Genomic DNA, 17636 nt, shown 5'->3' on the forward strand with positions numbered 1-17636 from the left:
CGTGGGATAAACACAAGCGCGAAATTTGGCTGTTGACATGACTACCATCATAATTTATGTAATTTCTAAAGCACTGCGTTTCCATATGTTGCCTTGTGCTTTTCGCGAGCGTAAACATCCTTGTTGTTATGCTTGCTCTTTTGTCTGTATTTATCTCACAGGTATAAATCAGGCTTTAGCCCTAGCTCAGACGTCCTTTAGGTTGCCAATGCAGGGGCGGATCTATGGGGAGGGTGCAGGGGTTCCCCAACACCCCCCACCCCCCTTTGAGATGACCCGCGGCTTTCTAATACAATACAACTGAAATTCTGCAAAAAAAATCCGCCAGTTACGCCATTTCTTATATTAGTGGTGCACCCCCTCCTAAGAAAAATCTGTGCAGGATAATGCACAGTTTCAACGCGTTTCTCCACCGTACAAGAGACGTCTAAATCATTCCCTACTGATCATGTAGTTTTAATAATTATTCCATGAGCCCGCAATGGATATGAGAAGTGGTAAGTAGCCAACGAGGTGCGAAGCGCCGTGTTGGCTAAAACCGCGTATTATTTCCTGCGTTTTGCATAGTAAACTATTGCATTTTGTGACTTTTGCGTAGTGTCAGGGAAGGAACTGCCGATTATTTCTTCTCACCAAATATGTTGTTTTTAGCCACCTTTTTGATAGAACTTTCGCTTCCCGCAATTTTTTTTTTTTAGCTGAGCGGCACTAGCCGCATTCATATTCCATATAAGGTCAAACACAGGTGTAATGGCTGATAACCGAGATTTAGTGAGCCAATCAGAAGCCAGAAACGCATTATTCGAGGTTGAGAATTTTTAAATAACTAAGAATATCCGCGCAGTGTCTGTGATTGGTTGTTCCTCAGTTTTTAATTATGACACGTAAGCAACACTACGCAGTACTACGCACTACTTTACACAGGACTTGTATTTGTATCGAAAATAGCGGAAATTACACTGATTACCAAGTCTAAGTTAACATTACTTTATCGCATAAAAAAGTATTGGAAGAACTTCCATTGGAAGAAACGGAATTCACGCCTGACAAAATTAATCTCTTTCAAAACAATACAGGTAAAAAACAGTAAATGAAAAGACTAGAGCATGTTGTAATAACGCCGCTTAAAAGCTTATTACAGTTGTTACGATTCACTTGACTGAAAACTAAATAAAATTTTTCTGCTGGATTTTTATATATATTTATTTTTTACAGCAAAACAAATAAAAACAACGATTTCTCTCCTTACATTAGCAGGAATTTTTAGAGCATTTTTTTTCCAATCGTGTTTCACAGTCGATGACTGATAAGAAGTGAGAATAGTTGTTCATAATATGGGCCCACCATTAAACGGGGCTATTCTGGCCTGAAGGTTTCTTTCAAAAGTTAATGAAACACCAGAAAAAAGAAATCTTGAAATCGCAGCTTCAATCTTGGTCGCACTGTAACTGCATTTAAATGCAGCCCCCCTCCTTCCGAATCAATGATCACTTCGCGGATTTTTTATTTGGGGGGGGGGGTTTTCTCTTGGTTTTATCTATGATTGATAGTCTTGATGAGTTGGATCGGAGTTGCGCTCCTCGCAGCAATCCTGGAGCTCGCAGTGTAACTGTTAGAAGAGGCTGAAAGAATCTATGACTTAGGTAAAAGTTGATGTTTTGCCAGCATGAGACATTTTAACTGTATACATATATAAATCGTTCTCTGGCTAAACATTTATAAAACAGATCGGGCTTTCGGCGGCCGGGCTACAGCCTTCGATGAACAAAAATGAAAGGTTGCAGCTCGACAGCCCAAAGCCTGATTTAATAAGTTTTTGATTCATCCGATTGGTCACTTCAAGTAAACGTAAACTGATGAGATAATCAAGACTTATGCCACTGGCTCTGCGAAACGACACACAAGTGACGTGATTCGAATTTAGTCGCCACTCGATAAAAAGCGTTGAATTATCTGACACATTTTCTTACAAGCCATCAGCTTCTTTTCCAGCTTCTCAGCTGCAGAGCGGGTCTTCAGATCACTTCCTTTCAATTTGGAAGCAACAAAGTCTTGCTGTGGCATGAAAAAGGATGGAAACGCGTCATCCTTACACACATGGTGGTATATTCTGTAGTAAATTCGTCTGACCCATACGGTTAAACCGCTTCCTTCATCTGAGCCATGTTTGTCTAACTCATGGAACAAAGCCATTTTGAGCCAAAAAGATGGGATTAATGATTGGGCATCCTTGTTTCGTTCATTGTAGAATACCTCTTCTTTGTCCACCAGTGTTGGACATACCTCACGAAAAGCTTTCGCAGCAATGTAAGCATCCTTGACAACTTCAGGAATGCTGTCAAATATTGCGCTCTCCATAAGAGAGAAGGAAATTCTTATTTCATTGCCAAAGACACCTCGTTCAGAGCGCGGGATGGTCATCGCGAAAAGGCACTGTTTTGGAATGTTCTCCAAAACAGGACTGCACGAGATTGCACCCTTTGGCCAAAACACCCCAGCATCTATGACAGGCACCAAATCGATTGAGTATACCATGTTATTGTAGATCGGACCGTTCCAACAGAGCTCAACGATGATCGACGGACTGGGATGTACAATGCCTATGTCTGAGCTTGGGAGTATGAAGTTGGAGCAGATCCGGCAACATTTCCACAACTTGGAATCAAACATTACGAGTCTCACAAGTTGTTCGAATTTTGATCTAACCAAATATGGTACAAGATATCCGTCGGCATCAAAGAATTCGTCAATGTCCGCACTGCCGTCAGTTCCTGCCATACGTACAAAGCCAGGAGAGCATGTACCTTCGTCGATTACTTTGCAGGAAGCGGAGAAGTGTTCGAGACTGCACATAAAGTCAAACTCATTTGGTAGACCAGCCTTGGTTTTCTCACGGATACTACCCGACACCATCATGGTTGACCGAAACCGACGATCCTTGTCCGCTACCCTCTGAAGAATTTCTCTCACCAGGTTCTCTGTTTCCTGCTGTATCTGGGCCACCTCTGCATCGTGAAGAGGTACTTTTCCTATCCTTGGCGTGTGTAAGACGTGGGACAAGTATTCTTCCATCTCCCTCGCCGGGTTGATTTGAACTTCTTTTACATTCGCTGTAACTGGTTCTTGTTCCTTTTTAAAGGCCTTATAATGGACACCTTCATGGACAAAATGGGCACACAATTCGCATGAACTGTCTGGTAATCTTCTCTCTTTATCTGGAATCGACCTCCTTCCACATTGTTTAAGTAACTCAAACATTTCTTGGTTAAGAGCTGATACTGCACAATCGACGGGACTCTCACCCAAACAGTTTTCTAAAGTGACGTCGGCCGTCGTCAGGGACACTTCTAAAAACCAGGTTGCAATGGTGTTATTTGAAAATTCTGCATAATGCATTGGCGTTGACATAAACTCATCTCGTGCATTCATGTCCCATGGAACATCACACCCTCGAAGCCGAAGTTCTTTGTTAGCTAAAACCATGTGGGCCAGCGTAACTCCTTGTTTTCGAGCACAGTTCCAATTGATCTCTTGCACCACATTCTCAGTTCCTTCAATGCAATCCCATGGCCACATGAATTGTTGTAAAGGGACTGGGACCACGTGTTGCAGTGACATGAACAGGTGTAAATCCTTCCACATCTTGCAAATTGACGTCTCCTCCAAGTGACACCAGTTTCTGCAGTATTCCTGGCCAATTTCCATGGGCAGCTGCGTAACCTGCGTAATGCACTGGAGTGCGAAGCATGTTATCTCGAGCATTCAAAACAGCTCCACGTTTTACTAAAACTTTGACACATGATGCAATAGCAGTTCCTGACATGGAATCGCAGTGATGAAGCATCAGCACGTGCAGAGGTGTCAGGCCTTCTTCATCTGGTATCATCGGGTCTGCACCATGCTGCAGCAGGAGTTCCAAGGTAGTCAAGATTCCTTCCCGCCTGTTAAGTGCAGAAGAGTCACGGACACAAGCCATTGCCAAGGGTGTCTGTTGTTTCTCGTTCAGGGCGTTCACATCTACACCATGCTTAAGCAGGATTTCAACAATTTCGTAAGTGTGAGATCGGCTGCAGACATGCAATCCATTTTCACCTTTTGAATTGATGTGGTGAACATCAGCTCCGTGTTCAATAAGAATGTTTATCTTTGGTAGGTTGTTTGCAAATTCTTCTTCGTCTATACAGCCATAGGCCATGTCACAAGCATACAAGAAAGGCGTATTACCAATGTTATCTTCAGCATTTACTCGCGCTCCAGACTGTAAAAGGAGTTTCACTACCGCAGGGGTTGCGTTTGATATGCATGCATAGTGTAAAGGTGTCTTGCCTAGTATGCTGGGATGATTCACTTCAGCACCAGCATCAACCATCATTTTGGCTGCCTCTTCAGATTGGCAATAGTATAACGGAGACTTGCCCTCTTTATCAAGCACATTCACATCACTACCCATATAAATGAGGTATTGCGTGACATCTGGTCTATTTGTCGCGGATGCTGCGTGGAGTAAGGTCCACTTATCTTGCCTGACAATGGCGTTCAGTCCAATGTCTTCAGAAACCTTTTGTATATCTTCCAAAGGCCCGTTACTGATAAGCTCGTGTATTTCGTGATAAGAGTACTTTTCCATGCCTGTCAGTTTCTCTTTACCGTTTACAATGACCTCCAATGTAGCGCTTAAATTTCGGGTAAAATTAAAGATCTGAAAGATAAGTGAACAAAAACCCTCGGTCTCGTCTCTGTACTGAATCAATACACAAATTAGTTCCGAAATCATAAATTCTAGGAAGAAAATGTAGTAGATAACACGAGTTAAATTAAAACATCGTCTCCTACCTTGTAGACTGCTCATGACTGCAACTTCCGCCTTTATCAAAGGAAAACGAAATAAGACTGCTGACCACAAAATTCGCTGACCACTAGGCTGGTGTTGGGCCAGACTCTTGTCGGTCTTCAGCTTACGGAAGAGTGGTGTTTAAGGATGTGGCGATACAGGTTTTTCAAAACGATACGACATCGATACGATATTTGCGTTTTTTCTCGATATCGATATCGATATTATGACGTCACTTCCTTACTGACGTCATTGGTATGTCACGTGATTTGTCTGACCAACAAAGGACAGGCCTGGCATTATAAATATTAGCCAGGAATGTTGATTTTTGGTCTTATTTTTCACTGTGGCAGGGGGGGGTCCCGGGGGTCCGGGACCCCCCCGGGGATACGAAAAGAGAATAAAAGAAAACTCACTAGATCAAGTCGAGGCAATAGAAAAATCCAAATATTGACAAGAAAATCAATATGTTTTTTGTTTCAACATATTAATATCCCTGCCTCGTCCCCAGGCATCCCGCTCCTGGGTCATGCACAGTTCATTTGGTATTTGTGGGACTGATGCAAACAGAAAGGTTCTCACATCGATCCTAACCAACCCCAGTGTTTCCTGTTTTCCTGCCTTACCACTTTACATACCTGCCAACCCCCGTTAAAATATTAAATTTTTTTAGAAATAAATTTCCTTAATAGGGAGATTAAAAGGGGGGGGGGGGGACCTTAACCAACCAGAAGAGCGCCACCTGAGGACGAGGCAGTAAATATCCCTCATATCACTGTGAATTGAGGCAGGTGTCAATGTGAATGAAATTTTAAGAGGTTATAAAGAAGGGATAAAAGAAAGAAAATTATGTTTGGAACACCACCAGACAGTTCACCCTCATGCAGGAGCACCCCAGGTTGTCAGGGGGTTCCTTGTGGTGTCCATCTACTAATTTTTGGACTCCAAATAATTCTAATTTTAAAATCACATTTTATCTTCAATATTTCTTATAATCTCTAAATTTTACTAAATTAAATCCTAGTAAAAGTAACTCTCCTCCTAAACATCCCCCAAAATCACAAAAAAATTACAAAACACTGCAAAACGGTGGATAAACTGCCTTCGGGTGTCCCCTTACCTTAACCTTGCCATTGATGTAATTTCTGAAGTGGTGAGTCAAACCAGGGCTCAAAATAATTTTTGACCGGCCAAACCGATTTTAGCTCAGTCACGTGTCGTTTTTGACCGGTCAAAATATTGAAAATAGTAGTCACTTTTGCTTTTCGTTGAATCGTCTTTTCCGTGCACGTTCTTTTCGCTGAAGTTTCGCATAATACTAACTAATAATACTGACCTGAACAGCACTGCACGGATCAAAAACTAGCAAAAAAAATGTATCATATTTTCCGAATTGGAATGGCATTTATACTTCATGTATTTCAGATTGGGAATTAAGGTAAGACTTTGGAGCTACCTGTGGTTATACTGTGGATTAAATCGCTCCACGAGTAAAGGTTAAAATAAGTTGTTAGAATTAACGTTATAACTTGGCATAACAATTTTTTTGGTCTGGTGCATGGCCGGTCAAAATGTCCGGCAAATCGAACGTTTGTCCGGACAAATCGTCACCTTGGCCGGACATTGTCCGTTGACCAGCCGTTATTTTGAGCCCTGCAAACTATTCATGCTTGATTCTGACTCAGGAGTAATCATGACCAGTTTTTCCAATACAAATGGTTGGTAATTTATTTATAATTATTTTTAATAATAATATAATAGCAGCCCTTCTAATTACCTCTTAGTCTGAACAACTCCTATCTAACAAATGTAGTTATCATTAACTCAGCAATAACATAAATTTAACATATATACATAGATATATTATTCTTTCTCAGGCTGAAAATATTTATATTTAAGTACATTATTATTTTTTTTTTGCTTTGTTTTTATGAAAAAGGTAACATTGTGCATCACAAAAAGCATCTTATGCCCCATAAAATTGATTAATGTTTTTTTTTCAGGCAGCCAGATATGAACTAGTTTATTTTTCAAGAATCTGTAAGTTATGTTTTTACAAAATACTAACACTATTTACATTGAAATTACAATCAAGTTATACATGATTGAAAAAATCTATCGCAAATTTTTAATCTGTTAGTTGGATTTGCTTGAATACTCTGTACCATACATGCTTCTTTCAGTGGCCAAATTGATCACCTTACTGAATGATTATAATACTTATATTTAATAATACTATTCTACATGCTGTTAACATATAGGGACATTTATCGCCATTCGATCTTTTTTAGTTTTTAGGGTTGCGCCTCGCATGGGTAACTATTTTCCCATTTGCGCAATTCATTTTTGGTCCTTTTCTTTTATTGTAAAATTTTTGAGACCAATAAAGTTGATAGACACAGACGGGGTGGGCTGTAGTTACATATAAGTGGCTGTGATGAAAGTAAATTTTTAACCTTTAAATTTGGTACCTCTTATAGGGTTGTTTTATCTATAATGACCACCATAAGTCAGAGTTATCCTCTGGTAGAATGCTCTTAGTGCAAAAAAATTGCTGATTTAGACACAGGTGTCAAACCCCAACTAGTTAGTGACAGCATCTGTCATAACTGGTGTTCCATTGTCCATTTTTTGTTGCAGTGTCAATCAAAACATCATACGGCAATAATTTCAGCATAACTGTTATATTTGACTGTTATATTGCTGCATTTTGTTGTGTTTTGTCGTATTCTAACAAATTTTTCTTAGTTGTTAGACTGTACTCCCAAAAGTTGAGTTGATGGAACATCAGTCTAATATTTTTTATAGCAGATGCAATCCTTTTTAAATTTCCTAGCTGTTACATCAACTCAAAATGTCCTATATAGTAGGCACACCAAAAGCAGAACTCCTTTAATGCCTAATACTATTTCAATTTATGCTTACTGCATTTGGGAACCCTGTGGGTCCACAATACTGTAAAATTAATGATCCCTGAAGTGCCGCTACTGGAATAAACGCCGCTCTTGAATAGACACTGCACCTTAACTGAAAATTATTTAATAAGTGCCGCTCTTGAATAAGTGCCAAAGCCCTTAAATTTGGGTATTTACAAAGAGACTGTGAAACTGTGTTCATGTTACCTCTTGTATCTCATTCAAAATTGTTTTATATTAATAAAACTGTGCATACCTAGTATGCGCCTCACTTAATTCTCTCTATATTTCCCTCAGTGTTTTACCCGTAGTTGAAATAAGCACTGCTCCCAAATAAGCGCCGCACCTTTGACAGAGAAAATTAAAATAAGCGCTGCAGCACTTAATGGATCATTTATGGTAAGTAAATTAATTTATCAAATGAATGTACTCATTACATAATTACTCATCCAAACTAGCGCAATCAGTACATTGATTTGCATGCTTATAAGCAATTGACCCTATATATCTAAGAAGTCCCTGCTACTATCCAAAACCTGACTGGCAGCTTTTCTGCGGCGTTCAGAATAATACTCTAAGCATGGAGTTGCCAGAAAAAAACCTATACCACAACCAACGACAACAGCCAAAAACAACCAAACATTGTATGTCATGGCTACCAGCATCAAAAAATAACCAACAAGGAACTGGACCACATATAACAATGTTTTCTTGAGATGATCAGTCACCTGAAACCTGATTTAAGAAAAAAAGGAAAAGTTTAAGACTTGCAAGTTTAGGATTTCAAAATACGATGTCCAGGAGTTTGAGCAGAGATTAGCCCTTCATGTTAATAATTATTACATTTTTGATTAATTATTAATTAAAATGATTGTGAACATTATGCCATTATAGTGCTCCCACTGTTGTGAAAATTTTTAATAATTCTATCAGATTTTGTCGCGATGGTGGAAAGGTATCCCAATTAACACAACTGTTAATTCAATAAAACGTGTGCAACACAGTTCCGAAAGCTACTATCTCGAGAATGGCCATTGACTGAAAACTGCAACAAACCTTCAATGTTTGACATCTGTCATTCAATTTAACTTTAACAAAAAACATAATGTCACAATGGCTAAGTCATGAAAGAGTCACGCTCTCCTGAACAGATTTCTTTTGAATTAATGCTAATTTATTACCCAACTGACCAAAAAATGTTCTTATTTGAAATAGAAAATACGAAACTGGAAAAGAAAAGAAAAATATACAAAGTCAGGAAATGGGTGAATTGACTGCAAAGTTCAAAGTCTATATACAATTTGGTATTTTCTTTTGTTCTGATGGTAAGGTATATGATAAATGAATATAAAACAAAGGAAAATACCAGATTGTACCAAGGGTAAAATTGAACCACAACATATATTAAAGTACAATATATTGCCCTGAACACATTATTACTACGTGTTTTATATAATCAAGTACCTGTTCTGAATCCTATGGGGCTGTCTTATAAGTGGAGTTGTTTCATTGTTTTTCTTGCATGGTTTATGACGGTGACCTTTGTAAGACTTGAGACCCTCAAAGAAAACAGCAATCACAATGACTGCAATGCACGAACCAACCAATCCTGAAATTAAAGGCATTCAGACACAAATTCCCTGTCAATCACTTGTTAAACTACCAAAAATATTGTTTATTTTTCAGTGAAACACAGTGCTTATCTTATATCCTGCCACTCTCACGCCTTGGGCGTGAGTCTCATGCCTGCAAGTTGTTCTTACTGCATGGGAAAATAAACAGCACGCAATGCATGGAGAAGCGATGACGTTTCCCAGGGGGGTCTTAAATAATTAGCAGGAAATTTGCCAAAAATTAATGTAGGATAATAAAAGTAGTTTACAACTTTAATTTTGAATTGAATGATTTATTACCAAACATTGTATTATCTTAGCTTAATGTAGCATGACATCTGGTATAAGCTTATATGATACATGATTAGCTTGTAGCATGCTGCTGATATACGCTTATATGATACATGATACTTTACACACTCAGGCCAATTGCCGAAACGTCTGTTTACTGAATATCACAGAACTCATCAAATATTTTGTCTCTTTTTGTTTATTTTTTGTATTAGTCCTTTCTAACTTCCCAGGAGTATTTTGCTTTGTGTTATTCGTGGCGATTTCTTGTTGTGTTATAACTTGATCTCTGTTCACGTCTCTAGTTCCAAGTGCTTTTTGGTTGGGGCAACCGTAAAAAGATCCAAAGGAATTTCTTTCCCCGGCATTAAGCGATATTCACCGCTGAAAACGACACATCAACAAAGATTTTACCACTCTTCCAAGGGATAATTTTATTTAAATTTACAATATTATATATCTTAGCTACATTTTCAACTAAAATGGACAAAACAATGTAACTTGCCTCCAATGGTTGATACTTTCCAGCCTTTAAATAAAATTGTAACATTTTCAGAAGCAACAAATGACATCTAGGAAAAGAAAATAATAATTGTGAACATTTTTAAAGCTATTTTGCTCTTAAAATAGTTTTTCCATACAATCAAAATGGGTATAATTTTACAAAGATCCAGATAGGAGAATTATCCCAGATTTTTCTTCCATTATGTATACAAGAGGTAAAACGAATAAAATAGCTGTAAGGTCCAAAGTATACTCTGTTTCTGCTTAGACATGTCTGTTTATTTTCACCTACGATCGAAACGTGGAATCGAAATTGGAAGACATAAATATATTTTAATTAACTATATAAGATCTCATTTCAATTCACGAGAAACTTTGCCATCGTAGATTGATACGTTTTATCATTAAATAAAGTAAAGAAAACAAATCACGTCTTGGCACAAGACATACTTACGTCCATGGTGGTTTTGCGAGGAAAATTGATATTGCTGCATGATGATTATTTAGCAAAACATTTAACAGTATCGATCTTGATCTTTCTGAAAGCAAAAGTCCGACGCTACCCAGTAGTCTGGCTGCGGGAATATTCTTTGCCAAAGAATTCTTTCATAAGATGCCTCAGTGAGATTATCTAGGTCACTCAATGAGGTTTAGACCGCGGGTTTATCATGTTTTCCAAATGTAGCCTGCGTAGCTGGCGGTATTGTTGGGTTTATAAGTGCTCACTAGCAAGCGGCGAAGCCGCGACAACGAGCGGCACAGCCGCGAGTGGCGTGGGGAGGAGGAATTGAAATACCGCCTGCCCGGATGGGCTACTTTTTTGGCTTCCGCCCCCTTATTTGCATTTTGACAAACTGTTGACAGGTTCTGTGGCTTAGAATTATCCAGACGATCTATTTTGACAGTCAGGTCCACGATAAACTCCGTTTCATAACGGCAGTCGACGAAACTCTACAAGTCAGACACTTTATTCGGCAAAAATCTAGCGAGGAAAAAAGTTCATCTTTCGAAACAAACCAGGCTTCGACAAGAGCGCTCGATTGACAAAATAGCTTTACAAAGTAATAATGTCACCTGGTAATGTCACGCAACAAGTCCAGCTGAAATGAACCGCTTCCAACTGGTCACATTAAGGAAAGATTTAACAGTTTATCTTGTTGAATACTGCTTTCTAAATATCTAACCGAGCAAAGGTATGTCATAGTTTTTCTTAACAATACAATACGACCAAAGCGTTATGTCGTTATGTTTATACTTTACTCTGAGTCGCACCAGGAGTTGTACCAAATTGAATAAACTGCAATGCGGTAATTAGCAAAATGGCCATCGCATCTTTTCCACGAAACAAATCGTGGCAATCGTTTGCGGTCGCTTCATGCTCTTGCTTCAAACAATTTCTTCATCTTCGCGTAAAATATTCAAACTCGATAAGGCCAACGATAACGCTTTTAATGTGCCATGTTTGATTCGCTTGATTTGCTTTGTACGCGGCAAAGAACTGCTGGCCTTTGGAGCGCTCCCTTGGGAGATTACCGAGACATTTGATTGACGTGCTTAGCATTCCCATCCAATCAGAATGCTCCGTACGCCAGCTACGGGCTTCTCAGAAAAGCAGCCCATCCGGGCAGGCGGTATTTCAGCTTCTCCTCCCCAAGCCACTCGCGGCTGCGCCGCTCGTTGTCGCGGCTTCGCCGCTTGCTGGTGGGCGCTTTAAAACCCAACAATACCGCCAGCTACGCAGGCTATCCAAATGAAAAGGATGGGACATGAACTTCCCTGTCACAAGACCAGCACGGCAATGCAAACTACGCCAGGCGGTTCAAGCACTCGTACCCAGTCTTTCCAGAGGAGTGGCATTATATTGATTTCCGGTGGCTCTGTTTCCTGGTTTATATCACTGAACTACTTCCCTGCTTTGTCACTTGTTTTAAGATCTTAGCTCGACAGGAATTTCGTATTAATGATTTATGTTCTTCAATTTGTAAACAAAATGCCTAACTCTATAATGATTCATTTAGCTTCACTTGTGAATAGACTAGACTTATAAGAATCATATATGTCTTGGAAATTTTTATATTTGTGATCATATGTATAAAGGGGTATGTAAAACTCATTATATTAGCCGTTTCACTTTGTTCTAGGGGCGCAACAAATCCCGATTGCCTCAAGGACAATAAATATTTGTATAAATCAAAACTAGCGGGGTTAAGGCCGGCTTCTCTACAAACTTCCTTCAAATGATAATGAGGTTATCAGATCAGGTCGGCCGGATTGAGCCTCCTAACCTTTCCATTTATCAGTTTGCAACTGTCAACATTTATGGCAACAACATTTACGGCTACCTACCCATATGCATTAACCTATGCAAGGCTCTCAGTTTTCCGGAAAAACGCGAAAAAAAAAAGAGCGAGGAAACCTAAGTCGAAATGGGGGAGGAGTAGGGGTGACACTGTGATCCAAGACCAGCGAGCAGACTAACTTAGACCCTTCCAAAGCAAGGGCGTGACAATATAATGACTGGCCCATTACAGACTTATCTTGTAATTTTAACAGTTATTTTGCCGATAATTAATGTTTAGAAAAGCTTACTGTGTGAAGACACATGGAGAAGACACAATTCAGATGCGCACTAGTTATTTTGATTCATCGTCGAACGCACCCTTTGGCCCTGCCCTCTTAAAACTCCAGACACGAGAGCCTGTATGAAGCCTATCCCATCAGTCTCTTGCTGGCCGAAGTTTCTGTTTGAAAGGGGAACTTGGCAGAGTACTGTCAAGAGCCGTCCGCTGTAGAATTCGAAGTTAATTTGTATGGTTTCGCTACGCTCCTGGATTTATTAAAACATCGAGTGAAGGAGCGTAGACGGCTAAGAATGACAGTGGGGTATTGAGTGTGGAGCAAATGAAGCTTCAAGACTTATTACGTTGAAATGACATCTTATAAATAGCAATATTGAAAACTCGTATATTGAAAGATGGATGAAATCTTTATCCTATAAGAATGTTATAAGCAACCCAAGGATACGAGCAAGTATGTCACGAGTGCTCTGATTGGTTGCCAGCAACTAATAAGATATCGGCTCATATCCCACCAGTATTTAAGTTGTACAAAATACATGGGGAAAATAACTACTTCTTTTAGTGTTATTCAAGGTTTGTCTGTACATGTATATTAAATTAAAACAGCTACTTTGCGCATACTCGTCGTACATGTACAGCTGTGCCATGTTGAATATGAGCTCATCATATTAGACTCGACGTTGGAATCGATTTCGAGGCACAGCAGTCCAATCCCTGAACTCTCACTTCACCGCGCTATATGGTTGTTTCTGTTTTCCTGTTTTAGTACATTGTGTGTAGTTGAATTTATTATTTGTGCGAGCAATTTTAACTCTGGCGCGCGCGTTTCCAAATATGCTGCCCTGATACGTGATTTAAAAATTGCTGCGTTTTGTTATCCTGTTTTTTTTTTCTTATTCCGCCTGGGTTCAACCCATGTATAGTGTGGGGAAGGGGAGAGTTCAGGGACTGGAATAGTGTTGGTTTAACATTCTTCCTCGCAAAATCGGGATGTAAAATTCCTATTCGATCTCATCAAGTTAGGCTCATCAATAATCACGGATATCATCTTCATAATTTCATGAATGCTAAATCAATATCTCCATCTCTTCTGTCATCATTCAATGCACTGTAATGCTTCTTGGTCGCCCGCTGTACTCTACAATCCCAAATGCAGATCGTCCGCTGCATTTTGGAATCTCAAATGTTTCTTGTTGCTCTGCAAATGTAACGGTCTTATTCACATCGTCCGAACTTTTGTCCGATCGCGAAGACTCAGAAGAGTCATCATCATCCGGGGTTTGCTCTTCTGAGGCCAACGTTTTCTCAATTTTCGCTTGTTCTTGCATGTTACTGAACTTGGACCCTATGATTGGCAGTAGGGGAGCAATAATAATTACTCCAAATACCACACAAAGTGCGCCTGTTATTTTACCCGCTGAAATAAAAGAAACAAAGTATAAATGGAAGCAATGTTATCGTATTCGTATTTTCTTGGGATTAACATGCATCCCTGTCTATGGTTTCCCTGGGGTAAAAAGTGAATTCCAGTGTTCCTGGGGTTTCTGGATCGACAGCGTTGGAAACAGTTTACACTCAGTAAACACTTTATACGGCGAGAAGAATATGCTAAGAATTGTACACCGTTAAAAGACATGTTAGACGAGGCAATTTCTCTTGCAACTTACAATGCAACAAACATTCCATTCCAAGTTGCCAATTGTGACATGTCAATCACAACTTACAACGTTATTTTATTAGAGTAAGCCAATCAGAGCGCGCCCTTTGCTTGCGTGAGATTTCATGATGATTATTCCTAACAGGTGCCTTGCAAGTTGCGAACCCCCAAAAATTGCGACCCCCTCTACAACTTGCAATGTTTTAAGTCGCCATCGTTGCGTTGCAAGTTGCAGAAAGGAGCTCCCCTGCGAGATCTTCCTCTAGGGACCGTGCTCGCCTCGTTTTTGCTCACTAGCTGGGACTTGGATCCTAGCTAAGTATTTGTAGCCTAGTTCCCGTATATATGGGGCATTTTTCATGGGGACACTTCGGTGTCAATTATGGAAGATAAGTTAGAAAATAGAGAGAGCATACAACCTACCAAGAGTAACAGGAACCATATCTCCATACCCCACGCTGGTCATTGTTATTATGGCCCACCAGCACGCCGCGGGAATGCTCACAAACTTGGTTCCTTCATGTTCCTGTTCGAAGTAATAGCAGCAACTAGCAAACACAATCGTGGTCATCAGAATCAAGAAGCCTAACATTAGAAAATCGTTAGCGCATTCCCGAATGGTTTTGACAAATATCTGCAGACCTGAGCTGTAGCGGTAAATTTTCACCAGCCGCAAGGTGCGCGTTAAACGCAGCACGCGCAGAACGTACGCGGACTGTATTGCGGTCAGAGACTGCGCAGAAATAACAAGAGCAACATAAAACGGAAGAACGGCGAGCAGGTCAAAAATGTTTAGAACGTTCCGGAAAAAACGCAGTTTATCGGGAGAAGCAATGAAGCGTATTAGCAATTCCAACGAAAAACAGACTACGCAGAATGCCTCGACAATAAACAGTTTTTGAAGTTTACTTGATAAGCTGTCATTTGCTTCTGAGCGATCCGCGCTTTCCAGTTGTTTGCTGGTGTTGTAAGTTTGGTTTACTCTTGTTTGTTGATGATCATTCGAGATTGGATTCCTCGAAGTAAGCGCAATATCTGCGTCACCAAACTCTGGAAGGGTTTCAATGCAGAGCATGATGATGGAAAGAACAATCAATAAAAGCAGAAACACGTTGACAAGTCGGGCAGCAATGCTAGATCCTGGATTTTCAAAGAGCTCCCAAACCATTCTTTGATACCTGTTGCTAGGAATAGTCCTTTTAGACGAGCTTACGGGAGAAGGATCACCTCCTTGCAAAGAAATGTACTGCAAAAGACCGAAAAATTGCATTTCTTGCATCAGAAGATTGTCAGGAATATGCTCGGGACGGACAAACTCTCCAGCAGTTTGGTAAAAGTGATAGACGCTCTCGAACGCCATTCGATTTCTGTCGAAGAAGAATTCATCTTGTTCTGCGTCGTAGAAGTGCACTCTACGTGCTGAACAAGCAAGCAGACTTTTGGGGAACTTGAAGAGTCGGCTGTATGTCAACTCGTACCTTTTGCCGCTTACATTGATTTTTATCCTTTCCACACTTTTCCCCGGTACAGCAAATGAGCTTATGCGTGCTTGCCGGTAAGGCGTGAAGTTTGCTCGTCTGTTTCCCAGGTTTCCCAGACGAGGAGTTGTAGTCTCGGACCATGATCTCCTTCTTGTTAAACCCGGCTGCAAAATCATGAAGTCACCCTTCGAAGAACCCGCTGCTAAATCCGTTAGCATTTTGCATTCAAGCCGCAGAGAAAAAGAACTTTGAACATGCACACTGCTTTTCTCATTTCGCCGATTATGAAGTCGCTCACATGTTATTTCACAAAGTAAACAAAACAAGTTAATGCCTCTGGCGATAAAGAGGAACTTGGCAAATTAGTTGACAGATCTTCATTGACTTCTAGGCACACTGTGAACGCCGAACCAGATTGTTTCGATTATTTGTCAATATCTTATGTCAATAAGTTTATTCAGGGCAATCCTATCGATCTATTCTTGAATAGATATCGTATTATTTGACTGTTCCTTAGATAAACTTCCCATTGTCACATGTCTTGTATTGTACACACTTGTCCTAAAGTTCAATATTTTGGTAACACCGGGGAACACCGGAGGAAAAGATCGTGAATGAAAAACGCACTTGCCGCGCGAGTGAATAAGATTACTTGAATTTTTTCTTCCTTTTAACTCGGATTCGAGCACCAGATATCTGTTCATACAAGGAATGTGCTCTTTATATGACATGGTTTATGTTAAGTGATGTGTAGTATGTGTAAAGATCGAAAATGAGATTAGTATCCCAAAAGGGACACAGTGTTAATGAGTTTAGTCACAATTTTTTTTACGAAAAGTATGGCTCTTTTCTTGTATCGTCCAACACCTTTGTTGTGTCACATGCCGTATCCTGTTCAATTCTGCATTTGACCTTAAGTGCGTGTTTTTTGGATTACTGCTATCGTGTTCAAGGTTAAATGAAATCTGCTGCCGCAGTGCGATAGAGTCTAACCCGCGTGAGGTTGCGATAAATCCAATCACTGTGACGTCAGTGAGCCATTTCTGGATTGGAGAAACATAATAAGAGATAAGAATCTTTCGTGGAAATGATATAGTTAGATGACCGCAAGTTACTGTTAATAACTGGGATTGTTGCGCTGTCGTTTTTGATTAAGTTCAAACAAGAGACAAGAGGATATGATCATCTTAGTTCTTTGCTGCAACCTTTTTCACTCTGTTTTCATAATTGCGCCCAACACTTGAATTTTCTCTTAGTTCAACGAAGGTTTACCCATGAATCGATAGGCTGATGATTGAGATAGAGCAGTTTTCAATTGAGTGTCGTAAAACCAAAACCAAAGTAATCACTCTAGCCAATCACAAAGGACACAGACAACCCAGTAAACCAATCAAAACTCGAAGCAAATACATGTAGCCGGCACGAAGCGCGGGAAAACGTGCGCGAGCGAGTCACGATTGGTTTTGGTTTTACTTCTGATTGGCTGAGAAAATGGCACGAGAGTTTTAAACCAATCACTGAGTGAAGTAATGCAAAACCAATGCAAACGCGAATTACTTTCGACACTCAAGTGAAAACCGCTCTATGAAATAAATTAGTTTTACTCTTATTCCAGCAAAAGGAGGGGGAGCCCGGGAAGGGTGGCTAAAAATGTTTCATTTTTCGCAATAGAATATCAGACCCAGGCCAATGCTTCTCCTCGCAACCAAGGGTGCAGAATGTAGATTCTACGAATTGAAAGGTTAAAACTTAAATTCCTTTTTGT

At 40.0% G+C, this 17636-nt stretch overlaps 2 protein-coding genes and 1 pseudogene across 2 annotated transcripts; all 3 read right to left on the bottom strand.

Annotated features, from left to right (window-relative positions):
* Positions 1-1530: 1530 nt before the first annotated feature.
* Positions 1531-4707, bottom strand: LOC144664038 (uncharacterized; annotated as a pseudogene).
* A 3279-nt stretch (positions 4708-7986) lies between these two features.
* Positions 7987-13380, bottom strand: LOC144646510 (protein SLC31A2-like). Its single transcript, XM_078506133.1, has 5 exons — positions 13355-13380; positions 10609-10642; positions 10156-10222; positions 9211-9355; positions 7987-8481 (listed from the first exon to the last, which is right to left on the bottom strand). Exons 1-5 carry the CDS (start codon positions 13378-13380, stop codon positions 8247-8249), a joined length of 507 nt encoding a protein of 168 aa, XP_078362259.1. The 3' UTR covers positions 7987-8246.
* LOC144649947 (potassium voltage-gated channel subfamily A member 7-like) lies at positions 13277-17148 on the bottom strand. Its single transcript, XM_078509539.1, has 2 exons — positions 14814-17148; positions 13277-14150 (listed from the first exon to the last, which is right to left on the bottom strand). Exons 1-2 carry the CDS (start codon positions 16087-16089, stop codon positions 13834-13836), a joined length of 1593 nt encoding a protein of 530 aa, XP_078365665.1. The 5' UTR covers positions 16090-17148; the 3' UTR covers positions 13277-13833.
* Positions 17149-17636: the final 488 nt, after the last annotated feature.

Source organism: Oculina patagonica, chromosome 1 (assembly GCF_052425735.1).
Source record: "Oculina patagonica isolate OP01 chromosome 1, crgOcupat, whole genome shotgun sequence".
Classification (NCBI taxonomy): Eukaryota; Metazoa; Cnidaria; class Anthozoa; order Scleractinia; family Oculinidae; genus Oculina; species Oculina patagonica.